General features: G+C 45.2%; 1 protein-coding gene across 2 annotated transcripts; it reads right to left on the reverse strand.

Moving 5' to 3' along the window:
• Positions 1-2,418: 2,418 nt before the first annotated feature.
• LOC101350601 (cytochrome c-type heme lyase) lies at positions 2,419-12,666 on the reverse strand. 2 transcript variants are annotated; one of them, XM_004386355.2, is made up of 7 exons: positions 12,556-12,666; positions 11,854-11,997; positions 8,726-8,877; positions 7,670-7,818; positions 6,973-7,092; positions 5,037-5,123; positions 2,419-4,291 (listed from the first exon to the last, which is right to left on the reverse strand). In XM_004386355.2, the coding sequence occupies exons 2-7, from the start codon at positions 11,963-11,965 to the stop codon at positions 4,093-4,095; spliced, it is 819 nt and encodes a 272-aa protein (XP_004386412.1). In that variant the 5' UTR covers positions 11,966-11,997; positions 12,556-12,666; the 3' UTR covers positions 2,419-4,092. The 2 variants fall into 2 exon arrangements, with proteins under 2 accessions (XP_004386412.1, XP_023596482.1); XM_023740714.1 differs by lacking the exon at positions 12,556-12,666 and adding an exon at positions 12,100-12,307.
• Positions 12,667-17,728: the final 5,062 nt, after the last annotated feature.

A 17,728-nucleotide genomic window follows, 5' to 3' on the forward strand; every position in this document is an offset into this window, starting at 1 on the left:
CTGGCAACCACCAGTCTACTTTCTGTCTCTATGGATTTGCCTACTCTGGACATTTTGTATAAATGGAATCATACAGTATGTAGCCTTCGCGTCTGATTTCTTTCACTTTGCATGTTTTCGAGGTCCATCTGTGTTGTAGCAGGTGTAAGTACTTCATTCCTTTTTCTGGCCAAATAACATTCCATTGTGTGTGTGTGCACATATATGTTAATTTCAACTCATGGCCACCCCATGCGTGCCAGAGTAGAACTGTGCTCCATAGGGTTTTCAATAACTGATTTTTTTGGAAGTAGATCGCCGGGCCTTTCTTCCGAGGCACCTCTGGATGGACTCACAACTCCAACCTTTTGGTTAGCAGCAGAGCACATTAATCGTTTGCAGCCCCCAGGGACTCCGACAGCAGGAATAGACCCTGCTATTACTCCACTAAGCAGGTTCTTTCGGGGGCAGTAAGGTCAGAGAGAGGATAGTAGGTTGTGGCTTATGTTTCATTACTTGGTTGCTTGTTATCCTGGCCTCAGAGCTCTCTTGTTGTTGACCACCACGAGGAGGTGAGGGCTAACACGCAGCACGCGCAGGTCCTACGGGCTTTTCCCGGCACCTTGTCATAGCACCCAAACAACTCTGGGGGTTTCTGGCTCTTATATTCTCGTGTTACAGTAGAGAAAGCTGAGGCCCAGAGACCTTGATCACACAGAGACCAGCGCAGGCCGTCTGCCTCCAGGACATGCTTTCTTCACCACCTCGCCCATTGCCTCAAGCCCAGGGAGATCAAAAATGATCCATAGCACCATTCAGCCAGCCACTGCAGAGGGCTATCAAAAATGATCCATAACACCTATCATGGTTTGAATTATGTCCCCCCAAAAATGTGTGTAGCAATTTGTCTGGGCCATGATTCCCAGAATTGTGCGGTCGGCCTCCATTTTGTGATTGTAATTTTATGTTACAGAGGATTAGGGTGGGATTGTAACACCCTTACTAAGGTCACATCCCTGATCCAATGTAAAGGGAGTTTCCCTGGGGTATGGCCTGCACCACCTTTCATCTCTCAAGAGATAAAAGGAAAGGGAAGCAAGCAGAGAGTTAGGGACCTCATACCATCAACAAAGCAGTGCTGGAAACAGAGCGTGTCCTTGAGACCGGGGTCACTGCGCAGAGAAGCTCCTAGTCCGGGGGAACACCAAAGAAAAGGCCGACAGAGAAAAGGCCTTCTCCTGGAGCTGATGCTCTGAACTTGGACTCTTAGCCTACTCTGACTGTGAGGAAATAAACTTCTCTTCGTTAAAACCATCCACTTGTGGTATTTCTGTTATAGCAGCACTAGATGACTGAGACAGCACCATTCAGACAGCCACTGCAGAGGGCAATCAAAAATGATCCATAGCACCATTCAGACAGCCACTGCAGAGGTGAGTGGACCCCGGGCTCCCCTCTTTAGAGGCATGAGTCACTCGGGTAGAGGAGAAACCCTCTGATGATTCAGTATAAAAACGTAACCATCTTTGTATGTTCAGGAGCTCCGATGTGAACTCGTACCCCCTGGATTACCACTAACACTTTCAGTCAGAATTCTACCACTTGCCCCCATTTCTCTTACAGCCCGACCTCCATGAGGCTGGAAGCTCACAGGTAGAGCCTGTGCTTTTGCATCGTTGTGACCCAGCACGATGCCCAGAGTACGTGTAAGTCGACACTGAATGAACATTCGCTAGTGAGCTAACAGAAACACCAAATTCACTTTAGTCTGCTACCCTAGTTCAAACCCCCGCCTTGTCTGTTAATGCTTAGTCTGTTGTACAGTCATCGCTCCTGGCTCTGCAGTAGAGCGATTTCCACAAAGACATTTGACTTAAAACCCTGGAGAACATCTAAAATGAATTTCAAGTTATTAATGGGATCAGCTAGTAGAGCAGAGAAGTACCCATCCCTGGACATGATCAAGTGGACTAGACACACAGTGGCTTCGAACAGCCAGGAGGTAACCTTGACTGGTAGTGGGGAAAGGTGTGTTACTACTGTTGGTCTTCTCAGCAACTTCCCTTGACAGGTGAGAGGTTGTTTCTCTCCAGAAATACTGTAGCCCCTGAAAAGGCGTGAATCCCTGCCCAGGGCTTCATTCCCAGGGCCCAGTTCCAGTGCTTTCTTTGTCCTAGTAATACTTTATTCTACACTCATTTAAAGGAGCCCTGGTGGCACAGTGGTTAAGAGCAACGCCTGCTAACCAAAAGTCAGTAGTTTGAAATCCACCAGCCACTCCTTGGACACCATACAGGGAGGTTCTACTCTGTCCTACAGGGTCACTATAAGGCAGAATTGACTCAACGCACTTAGGACCAAAATTGACAATATGTGATTAACAGATGAGAAAACAGCTGTCTTAAGTAGGGAGACTGTGGCATTACTTCTGTAAAGATTACATGTCTGAAGAGACAATTGTGAAGTATCACATTACTCTGAAAAGATTTTGAAAACCTGTTACGATCAGCTTTACTTTAAAATATATAAGCATTTTGAAACGTAGATGTGTTTAAGGTTGTTGGGTTTGTAAAACTCCACTCGACAAAACTGATACCACAGAGAAATCCATACCAGATGAACAGCTCACAGACCAACAAGCCTGTCCACAAATTTAATAACACTACGACGTTTTGGATAAATTAGATTTATTATTATCAACACACACACAAAACCAAAACCAACAGGCATCTGTAACATGCTACTAGAATTAGAGCAACCAGTTTATGAATTACGGGTCTAAGGAATTTCAACAGCAAATTTAGAGCTTCCTTTAAAAACAAATCTGAACTGAGACTGTGCATTAATTCAAACAGTCTACACCCCCACACCAAAAACAAAAAAACTCTTCTTGTGAATTTTAACACTCAAATATAATCACATACGTAATCAAATATAATCAAAATTTAGAGTGGGGACCATCACCGGCAATGCGACTTGAGCCAGGTTTTCGAGAGTTGAGATTAGGTCAACCAGAAGGATGACTTCAGACAGAAGGAACAGGACTAAGCTGGGATAACTCAACAAATGCCAGGGACAATGAGGAGACTGTTTGTTTGCAGCAGAGTTGTGTATTAGAACAACAGGAGTTAAAAAGAAAATATTTTCCATTTAGATATGTATTCCAAAGCACGACCAAATCTTGGCGTAGTTGAAAACTATAGGTAGTCCCTGACTTACGACGTATTCCAGTTATGACGAACTGCACTTATGACCATCTGTTTTTTTTTTGTACATCTTATTGTTAGTAATATGTACAATTTTGTAGCACGTCATTTGCTGATGTTATCATTCTCAGATGTTCAATGTTATGATTTATAAAGATACTGATAATAAAAGGCAGTAGTAATGAAAGCTAAAAAAAAAGAGGTATTCTACTTACATCAGAACCTACTTACGATGGAATTGTTGGAACAGAACCCCATTATAAGTCGGGGACTACCTGTATTTTACAAGGTCTAGTCTGAAAATTTCATTTAAATGAGAATTTGAAAATCTAAGACTTGTCTTAGTTTTGATGAGTACATTTCCAGTGTATACCTTTTCATTACGTTCAGGAGTCGCTACCACGTTGTACGGACTTTAAATATACTGATTAACTTTTTAAAAAGCACAACTACCTCTTATGTATGTATAAGGAACAGTTTTAGTTAAAATATTTGATGAAGTAATAACTCCTGAGCATCAATTTGGCTTTCAGTGTTTGTACATCAAGTATTCATGAGAAAACGGTAAGGACAAAAAAGCAGCTTTCCTCACATTTTAAGAAAAGTTCTTTTTCAGAGGTTGTTCAGACTTTTCTAGTTTAAATACACAGGTTAACACTGCAGTTAAAGGAAAAATTAAGGGGCTACTAGTTAAGCCAAATGGGAAGAAAACGTGAAAGGACCTGCTATAAACTGCAAAGTACAATGTGACTCAAAAGAGAACGGTCTTTCCCGAAGCAAAGGCTTGAGTGTGATTACCGACTTCAAGCTCCTGTTACATCATGAATGTAATTCACTTTGGGGAAAATAGTTTAATATGTCTCTCAAAAAAATAGTTTCTATTTTTCCATCTCAAACAAAACAGTGGTTATGAAGTCCAGCGCCACCAGGCAACCTTCATCCTGTCCCACACCGCTGAGAGGGAATCCAGGGCAGGACGGACATCCAAGATGGTGAACTGGTACTCCTTGTTCACCTCACCGCCATCGTAGTAGTCAATGACATACCTCACCTCTGTCCCACAGCGGTTGATGATCCAATCGTGCCTGTCAAAAGGCAACTCATACCTGGAACAAAAACATGCCAGTGAGGGTGAGAACACTTCCCATGTGCTCAGTCCTGGTTCAATCAGGAAGAAAGATCCAGAAGAGCATGTGCACATGCCTGCTCTGAGAGTCAGACATCTAACTGGGGAGATGAGACTCACTTGGACAATCACACAGTCTACAGCACTAAAGGAACACGGTACTGAATAACATAATGACTTCAGATCAGATGGCGGCTAGTCTACTTCTACTGGCAAAGGAATCAGTCACTGAGAAAGAGACCCAGGTCAGGCAGGTCAGCTGAGATACTGCAGAAAGTCCACGTGGGAGCTGAGAAGCTGAACTATCCTAGGAAAAAAGGGAGAAATGCTAAGTGGACAGATCCCAAGAGATCTATCACCACAGGAGTAAGAGGACAGACCCAAGAAGACAGGAGACAGCTCAATTCAGTCCTGCAGTAAGATAGGAAGCAACCCACGAAACCCCAAGAAACCTGCCAACCAATGGGCAAACTTCAGGGAGAGGAAGCAGTTTACACTGTTTAGGACCTCTGCAGGAAAACAGGAGAAGAAATCTGCAGATGAACACTGTTGAAGTTTTGGTAGGTGGCACTGGACGTACTTTCTTGGTTTTTTGGGGCATCATAGGTTTGTTTCTTTCTCTTGTTACCAGAAGTGAATAATCTAAAAAACTATGGTGTCAAAGAAAAGACAAAGTTTACCCTGACCTGAGGAAGGAACAGTAACATTTTTGCACTGGTACTCACCCCATCCATGAACGGAGTCTTGCCCTTGGTGAATACTCTTTAGCTTTACCCCCAAACCGGATCAATGACGGACCACAAGGACATTCCCTAGAAATCCCCAGATAAGAAAAGTCTGTTAAAATATCTTCTTTCCTTTGAAAAAGATGATGTTCCAATTTTTCAATAGTACATTTTCTGAATGCACTTAAAAAAATCTCACATGTACAGAGAAAGGTAACTTTTTTATAATTTAAAGGAATACGCCCTCTGTTAAGAACATTCCTCTTATTTCTGGAGTGGGTATGTTCCACTCTCCTTTTCCTTCCAAATATACACACTGTTCTTTGCAAGAGTCAGGATCGAGGATCACACTTCTCTTTTGAATACAGTGGCTGGGGGTGTTTCAGATGCACGTAAAAAAAGTCCTACACTCTTCTTTCATTTGAAATCAATGAACAGTATTATGAGTAAAGAAAAATGAAAGATGAATTCCTAGGAACTAATTATGATTAGTGTTGGACCATCTCCCTAAATAAATAACCAAACACAAGCTGAGGACCTCCTTGCTGCCGGCACTTGCCCAGCCACCTGGGTACAGCAGTCTCTCACGAGGCCCTCCTAGCCCTGCCCTCCTGGAGTTCCCTGTGGGCCTACACACTAGACATACAATTGTTTCCCCATGGAGGAGGGAAAAACCAAAACCCAAACCCACTGCCGTCGAGTGGATTCCAACTCAAAGCGACCCCGCAGGACAGAGCCAAACTGCCGCATAGGGTTTCCAAGGCTGTCAATCTTTACTGAAGCAGACTGCCACAGCTTTCTCCCGATGGAGGCGGCAAAAGAGGGCGTCAACGAGGCTGCCTATCTCATTAGCGATGTACGTATTTCGGTAAGATAGGCTTCCATGCTGATGCGTCTCTCTGCTAAGGGAGGAGCAACAATCCTGATTCTAGGAACTTTCACTTCTCCCTGTAGGAACAGCTCATTAGCCTCTCTCCTCAAGAGGGCACAGGCAGAGATGAGACTCAATTCAGGGAGACTTTCTGCCGGAGACTGTGGCATGGGTTTTCAACAAGCTACTTCATTTTGACGCAGCTCTGGAAAATGGCTGCAAAGGGAGCTGAAAGTCATCCTTCAATTTCCTCTTTGCTCTTCTCTTGGTTCCAGAGTAGTGCTCGAATTAATTAGGAGAGTTTTAATTACAGCACGCTTTCAAACAAAGTCACTGCAGACACTTGCGATTCCCCCTCATTAGCAAGTGGGGAGGTGACTCCTGACAGTTGTGGGTTACTGACAGGGGTGGCGTCACGCACACCCATCGCCCATCCCGGGTCCACTGCCCAACCAGTGACACCCAGGGAGGGCTGCTCATGAATTTCAGATTCCAAATATTAAAAAACAAAACAAGGACTTTAAAAAGTCATTTAACTGGATTTTAGCCAGGACACTGATGGCACCTTCGGAGGATTTCCGCCACCGCTGCCAAGTCAGCCCCGACCACTGAGTCTTTGCGGCCGAGGCCCCAGACATGGTGAAGCAGAGACCAGCCCTCCCTGCTGTGCCCATGCTGACTGCCCGGCACCCAGCATCCACGGCCATCACAATGTGGTTGCTGTCCGACACCACTCAGTGGGGGGTACTGTCACACAGCATAAAATGCCATATAAATAAAAAACGAAATCTGGTGCCATCGAGTCAATTCCAACTCAGTGACCCGATAGGACAGAGCAGAACTGCCCCATAGGGTTTCCAAGGAGCGGCTGGTGGATTCGAACTGCCAACCTTTTGGTTAGCAGCCAGGCTCTTAACCACTGCGCCACCAGGGTTTCCTAAAATGCCACACAGCATGCTTTATTAGAATAACAAACTTCTGAATCAAGTGTGAAAACTCTGGAAAACTGGTGTGAAACAGGAAGGCTGCTAAAAGGCTTGTTTTTAGGATCTCAAGCACACTTACGTGGCGTGGAGGGCTTCCCACTTCAAAATCTCCTTCCAAGCCTGCTCGTTATTCTGATTGTGAATTCGAATGATATTATACATATCTTTCTGACTAATATCCTCATCTCTCCACTTCCACCTAGGAAAGAACATTTGGTACCATTTTACAAATACTGCTGATACTATCGTGCCATAAAATTAATCCACAGATTCATAGGATGATTTATTAAATGCTACCCTTTCTGAGAGAATGCAGAATGCCCATTGTCTATCAATCTAAGTGATCTCCACCTCATTCGGAAGATTCCCTCATAACTGCAGAGTAGTACAGAAATCCACGTATACTACAGATACACTGGAAACAAAGGGTTAACGTTCCCCTTACTCTCAGAGTCACCAAAAACCAGAGTTGTACGAATACCGTGGCACCATCTATTTCTGGGTAACACCTTTGCAGTTAGTACCACTGACTGAATATTTCCCCAACTTTTTCTAAGCATTTTATATGACAGTGGGTTTTTTTGTTTGTTTTCCCTTAGCAATTACTGGCCTTGCGTTTGCATTCTGACAGATCTGAAAAATCAGCTGATTGTCAGAAACTGATTCACTTATAAATATTTACTAAATGTCTGGGGGATAAAAACGCCTTAGCATTTAATTCTTAGATGAAGCTGACAAGCAAACTGCTATTCTAAACAGTAGGCGCACTCACTTACCCTTTCCTTAACATTGCATTCCAAAACATCTGTTCTGACGGGTAAACCCACTTTTTCTGGGAATCTGCTCTTGGGATGGAGGATTCCTCCCTGGCAGTAGACAGTGGAAAGGGCTGGTCGGGGGCCGGCATCTGATTAGGTGGTGGCATCTACATCAAAGCAGCAGATTGTGTAATGTTGGTAACAGGATATAAAGTAAAAATACGCAGTATAATTAACTTCTTTCTGGAAAGAAACACCTCACACACAAGGCACAGGGTCCCTCCGAACCCAGCGGCATCAAAGTTCTAGAAGTCTCTGAGAATTTGGCTGTTCTGCAGAGTCAGAGGGCTGAAGTGCTTTTTCCCCTTTGAGTGAGTTCTCATAAATGATAAATAAACATGTGGTTACATTTCTTGTCGTCTTCTCCTCTGACCAGATTTAAAACCACTGTCAAATGGTGCCTGATTCATCACGGTTTCTAGATTCTCTTGAAGAGCCCGTGGCCCTCTAAAGTGCAGGTTCAAATCCATCTGTCTCGCCATTCAAATGTGATTCCACAAATGAAACCCTATGATGTATGACCATGACAAAATATGGCCAGGCCACAACCCGTCTTGTTCTCATGCTCTCTGGTGGTCACGCTGCCACTGCGCCACACTGGGACTCATGTGCAGGCGGCACCCACACGTGCCTGGAGACGCGCCCCATCTCGTAGCACACCTGCAAGGGTTTCCCAAGACCAAAACCACCTTTGCTAACTCTAGCTCTACTCCTTACAGAGTTCCCGGGGCTACCACCTAGTAACTCTAGCCCAAAAGAAAACATTCATTTGGCACAGCCTCTTTCCAGTAAAGCTATTCTGGCTTTTAGTAAGTGGTTTTCTTTCTCAGGCGTTCTCTGAAACTAGACTCCGCAAGTCATACATTCCCGATTTCCCCTGTGGAAGGAATACCCAACGTCTTTCTTCTAAAAGGACAGAAGAATCAATCCCAACAGCCTGCAGTTTGTCTTGGGAGTTCGTGAAAGAATCTCAGCACAGTTAAGTCCTAGCAAGCGGAGATGAGCAGACCTTACCAGATTGGAAGGATCCAGATTCTCCTTATTCTCAGACGCAGCGGCCTTCATGGGGCATTCCACATACTCGTACGCACGCTCCTGGTGGGCAGGCAGAGAGTACGTTTTGCTCTCACAGGTGGAGTCTGATGGTTTTGTGCTCAGTGGGCAACCTGAGATAAATCAAGTAGGAAAATGGTGTCACCACAAAGGCAGGACACGTGGCTCTCTCTCTAGGGGCCCTAAAGAGCTTCGTTTTTGACCAATGATTACCAGCAGAGGAAAAGCCAGGTTTCTATCATTTAAAGCTACCTAACTTTCCGAAATCCTAAAGATGTTTTGTATATTTTCTTTGCCTCCGAAAGAGAAACGGAGACCTATCCTCTTATTGTGCCCTGCCCCCATCAAACATAAACGAACAGAAATCCTCGTCAGTTGCAAGAGTTTCTTATCCATGCCATGGTTTTAATAATTGGCTGGAAGGTACTCAGCCTGGACTGCAATGGGGAGCTGCTGCCAAGGAACCTAAGTGGGGACCGGGCCACTTTTAACCCAGTGTCCCTGACTTGCCTTTGCAAGCTGCAGACAAGTTCCTGACCAATTAGGGTACAGTGCAGGCCAGGCATTCTGTACTGATGCACTGTGTGAATACTGGGGTGAGGGAAGCAGATGCGCACAGCAGCCTTCAAAGAGGCCAACCAGTTGCCATTGAGTGGACTCTGACTTGTGGCAACCCCATGGGTGTCAGAGCAGAACTGTGCTCTGTAGGGTTTCCAATGGCTGAGTTTTTGGAAGCAGATTGCCAGGCCTTTCTTCTGAGGTGCCTCTGGGTGGACTCGAACCACCAACCTTTGGGATGGCAGCTGAATGCATAAACCGTTTGTACCACCCAGGCACGGGACTCCACAAAGAGCTAGTGGCAGAAAATCTGAGTGGCGCTATGCCTGCACTTTCTTCCCAGAATGAAATGAGGCATAACACACAACTCTCTGCCTAGGTGTGACTCCCCACGAGCACATGGCCGTGGTTTAGCAAGAAGAGGCAGACATCAAAGATGCCTCTGAAGAGGGCAGGTCTGAGCCTAGTAAGATCAGCAGCAGGAAGGGCCGCAAGGCCCAAGGATCCAGAGTGTGGATCCGTGCGAGCGCAGGGCCTGAGGAACTGCTCTCCAAGTTAGGAGAGAACGGACAGGCACCTGGCAAGCTACTGCCCTGGGAGAGGGCTGCTCGTGTGACGGAATCCCTATCTTAGGCAGCAGCAGTGACCAGTAGTGACCACAGATGTGGCAATGCTGGATGCTGTACACACTTCGTTTTCTGTGCCTCTCCTCCCAGCCCTCGCCCCCTAGTACCCCATGCCGCTACCCACTTTAGGGGGGAAGGGAGTCCTGCTATCCCTCTCCTCTCTACCAAGCAAAGCTCCAACCCTTTCCACACAGCTGCCCTTAGCTGGGTGTCAGAAAGAAAAGAATGTGTTTAAATTTTTCACATTGTATAACCAGTAGCCCCTTCAATCTCCTACAAATACCTACACTTTTTACTAATGTAAATAAATCTGACTGCTGGCTCTTCAGGATACACCCAAATGAAATAAACCAGTGGACAGCCCTACAGCCTCCTTGGGGACGCTCACAGCAGAAGCACACGTGCTTTGTCAGAATCTATTGGATTTGTCCTTGTCCAAGGTCACAGAATTTTCGCCAGCCTTGCCACTCACTAGCTGTATGATTTAGAGACTATCAGTTAGTTACTCCATGCCTCAGTTTGCTTGACTGTAAAACAGGGAGAAAACCTATCACACAGAATCCTGTGGACTAGAATATAAGCTCTATTAGACAAAGGATTTTGGTCTGTTTTGTACCCTGCTGTTCTCTCAGTGAGAAGCCCTGGTGGTGCAGTGGTTAAGTGCTTGGCTGCTAACCAAAAGGTCGGCCGTTCAAACACACCAGCCGCTCCATGGGAGATGTGGCGGTCTGCTCCTGTCAAGATTACAGCCTTGGAAACCCTATGGGGTAGTTCTACTCTGTCCTATACTATGAGTCACAATCAACTCCATGACAATGGTTTGGTTTGGTTTTTGGTTCTCTCAGTACAAAAGCAAACAAACCCCGGCAATGCTTGGCACAGAGTCGGCAGTGAGTAAATCTTTGCTGACTGAGTGATGGCATGAACGACTGCAACACAAGGAAGCGTTAGTACTCTGGGAGCACTCCATGTAGGTTCCTCTCTCTCTCACAGGTTAAAACAAGGAGTCAAAGGTCAGATGGACTCAAGACATGCTTGTATACAATCTATAGCAAACATGGACCAATTAAAAATGAAAGAGAGCTTTTCCATCTCACCGTGCATGTAAAGAATGGACTGCAAGGCCACCAGCTGCTGACTTGTTTTTAACCTGTTGCCATCGGAGTTGATTCTGACACCTAGCGACCCTATAGGACAGAGTAGAACTGCCTCACAGGGTTTCCTAGGAATGGCTGGTGGATTTGAACTGCCGACCTTCTTGGTTAGCAGCCGAGCTCTTAACCACTGTGCTATACATGAATACTGCAGTGCATGCAGGAGTAAAGTTTATTAAGACAGCTACATTTAGACCAGAGCTTCTCAGTTTCGGCACTACTGACATCTGGGGCCAGATGATGCTCTGTTGTGAGGAGCTGTCCTATTCATCACAGGATGCTGAGCAGCCTCTCTGATCTCTACCCACGAGATGCCAGCAGCACCATCTCCTCCAGTTGTGACAACCAAAAATGGCCCCAGACAATGCCAAATGCCCCCTGGGAGACACAACTGGCCCCAGGTGAAAACCACCTACATAGACACAGATAAACTTTGGGGGTGGGAGGTGATTTATGGGACAATCAGTAAGTGTCAAGTACTGTCTGAAACACTTTCATGCATTATCTCAATGAATCCTCACAACAGCCCTTTAAAATATTATCACAGTATCCCCAGCTTACAGATAGCGGACAGACTTAACAGAAGCAACTTGTCTAAAGTCACATGCCTCACAAGGGGCAAAATAAGGACCACACCCAAGCTGAGTCACTCCCAGGCCCTGGTGCTTTACCAACAGGCTACACTCCCTCTTCTTTAAAATCCTTTTGAGAACTGTCTTTTGTTTTTTATTTTCTAGACAGAGTTGATTACCTCTCATTTTCCCTTCATGCACTGGACATCCTGAAGGCGGGGATGCTGTCTGATGGTCTGAAGCATTTGAGGTCTGAACTGCAACAGCAGGAGTAGATGCAGACAAACCCATGGCTGGAATCACCGCCTTGACTCCAACCGATTCTAAATACACACGGGTCGAAGCAAAGAAACAGATTAACGCTGACGTCTCGGTTCAGGCTACTCTCCTGTTATTCTTAATCTGGCCAACCTTGTTCTTCCTACCTGTCATCCGTATGGGAACCTACTGGCAGGACACCCACCTCGAGGGATCCGTTTGAATATATTCCCCTCTTTTGGGAAACACTACTGTGAGATCTATGTCACCCTTTGGGGCACGTTTTTAAGGATGTGCGGGTTTGGGAGGTGAAAGTGAGGAGGTCTCTAAGAAAGATGACATCACAGCGAGGAGCGCAGGCCTGTGGGAGAAGGTCCGCGAGGCGGTAATCCGGATGGGGGAGGGGAGACCCACTTTGCCCAGACCCGACCCTCGGCCCCGGCGCCTTAGCGAAGGGGTCGTGGGAGAGTACGGCGCAGAAAAGAGGAATCGAGGAAAGAAGCAAGGGACAGCGGAGGCCGGGATACTGCCAGAATCTCCCTCACGCCGTCCTCGCGCCTCCCACCTGCTCCAGCTCCCAGACTCCAGACCCCACCGGCCGCAACCAGACCGCCCCTCCGCACCTTACTCCTCTCCCGGGCTGCTTCGGGCGGCCGGCCCCCGCCTTTAACCGCCAACCCAAGCCCAGAGCAGCAGTGACCAGCTGCCACCGCCACCCTCCCCTCACCCGGTCACCGCTGTCTCCGCGGTCACAGCCGGCACCCGCTCACGCCGCCGCTTCCTTTTCCGAAGGCGGGACTTCCGGGCGTGCGGGAGGCGGGGCGCGGACTGAAGAGGCGGGGCTTCTGGTAACCTCCGCGGAGCGAATCCCTCCTCCTCCCCCAGTCGGCCTATAAGCGCGAGGGCGCGCTCTCCGGCCACGCCCCTCCCGGCCAAGAGACCATTTAATCACGCCTTAGAGAGGTGAGATTTTATTTTGGTTCAGAGACTTGCCCGGAGTGAGGCTGTTGGCTATAGAGGCTGTAAGCGGCAGAGGGGTTACTCTGGAGTTTTTAAATTTCTATTTTTAAAATAGGGTCCCGTCAGTTTAAATTATAGTAATCACTCCAGAAACGTCAGTAGGTGTCCGGAGCTGCGGCCGACTCTTGAACTTTCCGAAGTGCACAAGACAGGGTCCTACCCCCAAGGACTTCTTAGCTGGGTGTGGACTTCGATGGAAAAAAAAGTACGTTTTTATTTTCACTTACCTTGAGCGGAAATTTAGCATTTTCTTCCATTAGGAATGTAGGCAACAAATCCCAGTAGTGTTAGCTCTGTGACACCAATGGTAATCACAGGTGTAAATGAGATCACATGTAGCTGTTTGTGTCTGCCTCAAAAATACCATTCATCACTACTTAGAAATTAAGGTAGCTAGCTATTGTTGGAAACCCTGGTGGTGTAGTGGTTAAGATCTGTGGCTGCTAACCAGAAGGTCAGCAGTTTGAATCCACCAGGTGCTCCACCCTGACCTATAGGGGTGCTATGGGTCGGAATGGACTCTATGGTAACGGGTTTGTTTTTTTTGTTGTTGTTGTTTAGACCTTGTTAGGAAGCCCTCGTGGCACAGTGGTTAAGAGCTCAAGCTGCTAACCAAAGGTCAGCAGTTCGAATTCACCAGCTGCTCCTTGGAAACCCTATGGGGCAGTTCTCTGTTTTATAGGGTCGCTACGAGTCGGAGTCGACTGGAGGGCAGTGTTTTTTTTTTTTAGACCTTGTTAGGAGTCCTTGGGTGTCACAAATGGTTAAGTGCTCGATTACTAGCCGAAAGGTAGGCGGTTCAAACCCACCCAGAGGCATCTTGGAAGACAGGCCTGGTGATTCTGCTTCTGAAAGGTCACAGCCTTGAAAACCCTATGGAGCAGTTCTACTCTGCACACATGGTCACCATGAGTCAGAATTGACTGCAAGTAACAACAACAACAGCACTAACCTAAAGGTTGGCGGTTCAAACCCACCCAGTGGTGCCTCAGAAGAAAGGCCTGGTGATCTACTTCCAAAAGGTCACAGCTTTTAAATTCCTATGGAGCAATTATCTGCAACACACGGGGTTGCTGTGAGTCAGAATCGACTCCACAGTAACTAACAACAATAAAGTGTTAATAAAGAATCGTGTATCTTTCTACTCACTGTAGTCATCCCCTGGGTGCTGGGAGTGCTGGCAGCTGGCAGCTCTGAGCTGAGTGTCTCTCTAGGATTTGCCCTCTGCCTAAGACAACTGTCTCCTCAAGCGAAGCCACATTCCCTCCCTGAGAACGGGCTGCATCCAATGAGTGGTCTCTGCAAGGGTGCATAGGCCCAGCGTGCTTACCTCAAAGGGGACAACTTCAGAAGGGCCATTCCAGCTTCAGAGCTGCTCATAGGATCTGTTGCAGTTCAACTTCTCCCTTTGCCCAACCCTTCTACCCTCACTCTCTCACAGTTGTTATTCCCGAGAGGACAACTCTTACATGCAAATCTCGGAGACTCGGAATATATTTCCTGGGAAACCTGGCCTATATCCGTCACAAATCTGTTGTATTTAAATTTTTAAAAATATGTCGACAACTGTATTCCCATACAGTTTTTTTGTAATTCCTTATATTTTGTGTTACGCATGTAAAAATATTACTCTGAGAAGATGTTCATAGCGTTCACCAGACTGCCAAAGGGGTCTATGGCACAAAAGAGGTTAGGAACCCCTGCTAAGGGGAGATTCGGGCATGCAAAGAAGCAACCATATTTGTAACCTCAGTGTCTGTATGTACAGACTGTTTTTTTTTTTGAGGGGGTGTTAGCGAGTTGATTCCAACTCATAGTGATGCTATATGACAGAGTAGAACTGCCCCACAGAGTTTTCTTGGCTGTAATCTTTACAGAAGCAGATTCCCACGTCTTTCTCCTGCGGACCTGCTGGGTGGGTTCAAACAACCAACCTTTTGGTTAGCAGCCGAGTGCTTACCTATTGTGCCACCAGGGCTCCTTACATACAGACTATTCTGAGGCAAAAAGGAAGAAGTGACTATCGTGAGGGTGATGGACCGGATGTGGGTAGGAAGGGAAGAGTAAGTAACAGGAGGTCTTTATAGAGGAGGAGATACTCAAGCAGCATGTTAAAGGTGGGCAAGAATACTCGGGGTGTGGCAGGGGGGACACCTTCATCCCCAATTCCTGCTCCCCGAAGGCAAAGAATCACTGCCCTTTAGCTACTTCTTCTGGCACGTCCCTCCACATTCCAATCTAACATGCTACTACTGATATATATACATAGATCTCAGTTTTAGATTATCGATTGACATCTGATTATTGAGAATGAGATTTTGACTCTTTCCCCTCTCCCCTCCTAACATGGATGCACACACAAACACAAACATCTTCCTGTCTTCTCCCATACCAGTAGTTATATAACAATTTTGGGTAAATTAGGGTTTAGTATTTACATTATTATGACTATGAAAATATTACCAATAGCTGAGTCAAGTGCTTGATTATTAGCTGAAAGGTTGGCTTAATGAATGATGATGAATATTCTTTCTTGTACAAAGTTTTCACTAGAATTTAACACTTGCTTTTTTTTTCCTTTGTCGGTTTAGTTTTTAATGATTATCCCTAAATTTCTTGTCAGCATTTAAAATTTCCTCTCATGCACTCAAATATATCAACTATTCTATATGTTTCATTGTTGTTTTCCTTGAGACTTAACTCCTAGATAAGCACTCCACCCTTGCCACTGCCCAATTCTAGACTGTTTGCAAAGAACTTACGCCAGTTGTCTTCCTGGGACTTGCTTTTCATGTTTTCCTGGAAGTTGTTCATCCCTTTATATTATACTGTGTTAGATCTCTGGTTGCTGGTTACCATATATTCTTTCCGTTGTTTTGGGAGCACATCAGTTTTTGAGATCTCGAAAATCAGAAAATGTCAGTGTTTCACTCTTTCACTTGATTGTAGGTATAAAATTTTAGATTTGGAAAATATTTTCCTCAGAATGTTAAAGCTGTTGCTTCATTGCCTTCTAGTTTCTCTTGTTGCTGTATAGAGATTAAATGCCATTTCTCTTTATCTTCTTCAGTATTTTTAAGATCTTCTCTTTCTTACCAGTGTCCTGAAAAGCTGTGCCTTAATGTGGACCTCTTTGCTTTCATTGGCTTGAGCACTCGATGGGCCCATTTGATGTGGAAACTCACAACGTTCACACTGAGTATGTGTTATTACATTATTTTGGTAATTTACTCTCTTCCCTTTTTATTAGTTCTCTTCTTTAATGAACTCCTGTTACTCGTATATTGGATCTCCTAGACCGATACTCTAATTTTCTTATTTTTTGTCTCTTTTTCATAAGTTTTATTTGTTTTAGGAGATTAAAAAAAAATCTCCTAACCTTCTTATTATACTTTTTATTTCTGGTGCCTATTTTTAATCTCCAAGAAATACATGTGTGTGTGTGTGTGTATTGGTGTGTGTATGTGTTTGTATTTGTGTATATGCATACGTGTGTGTGAGTGTGTGTATGTGTGTGTGCATGCATACGTGTGTGTGAGTGTGTATATGTGTGTGTGCATGCAAATACAAGGTAGCACCTGTGGGGTTGCCAATCTATGATAATAGGATGTGAACTGCTACTATCAGAACTAAGGGTTTAGTACAAAGTAAAAATCCGCAGCTCTTTTGGAGTTACAAACTGGAAAAATGAGTCACTGTCCCAAACCTATGGTTCCTCGTCCTTTCAAAAGTGCTGCTACTTTTGTATTTCTCAGTGCCCCCACAATTCTCTCCCATAATTCTTCATTATTTCCTACCATTCCCTATCTCTCCCACAATTCCCTGTCTGTTCCACAATTTTTTGTTTTCTCTGACAATTCTTTATCTCTCAAAATTCTCCATTCTCCTTCACAATACTCCATTCTTTTTCACAAGTCCCTGTTTCTTAAAAAAAAATCCCATTTCTCTCACAATACCCGTCTTTCTAACAATTATTCAGTCTCTCCGACAATTCCCCATCTCTCTTACAATTCTTCATTCTCTCACAATTCCCTGCCTTTCCCACATTTCTCCTTTCTCTTCCACAATTCCCTCTCCCACAATTCTCAGTATTTCCCACAATCCCCTATTCTCTCACAATTCCCACTATTTCCTACCATTCCTTTTTTTCTCCATAATTCTCTGTTCCTCTTCACAATCCCATCTCTTCCACAATTCCAGATCTGTTTCACAATCCAATGTTCTTTCCTAGAATTCCTTGTCTATCCCACAATTCCCTGTTTCTCCCACAAATCCCAATATTTCACACAATTCCCTGACTCTCCTATAATACTTTTTTCTCATCACAATCCCTTGTCTCTCCTAGAATTCCCAGTCTCTCCCACAATTCAATATTCTTTCCCCAAATTAGTTGTCCCTCCCACAATCCCTGTCTCTCCGACAATTTCTAGTATTTCCCACAATCCTGTCTATGCCACAATTCTTTATCTTTCCCACAATTCACACTGTTTCCCACAGTTCATTAACTATCTCACAATTCCCAGTATTTCCACAATCCCGAGTCTCCCAAAGTTCCTTGTCTCTCCCCCAATTCCCACTTTTCCCACAATTCTCTGTTCATTCACACAATCCTGTCTTTCCCTAAATTCAGTATTCCCTCCCAGAAGTCCATGTCCCTCCAACAATTCTCTGTTGCTCCCACACTTCTCTTTTCATTTCCACAGTCCCCTTTCTTTTTTGTAATTCTTTGTATATTCCGCAAATCCTGTCTCTCCCACAATTCTTTCTCTTTCCCTC

The sequence above is a fragment of the Trichechus manatus genome, unplaced genomic scaffold (genome assembly GCF_000243295.1).
Source record: "Trichechus manatus latirostris isolate Lorelei unplaced genomic scaffold, TriManLat1.0 scaffold00162, whole genome shotgun sequence".
Lineage (NCBI taxonomy): Eukaryota > Metazoa > Chordata > Mammalia > Sirenia > Trichechidae > Trichechus > Trichechus manatus.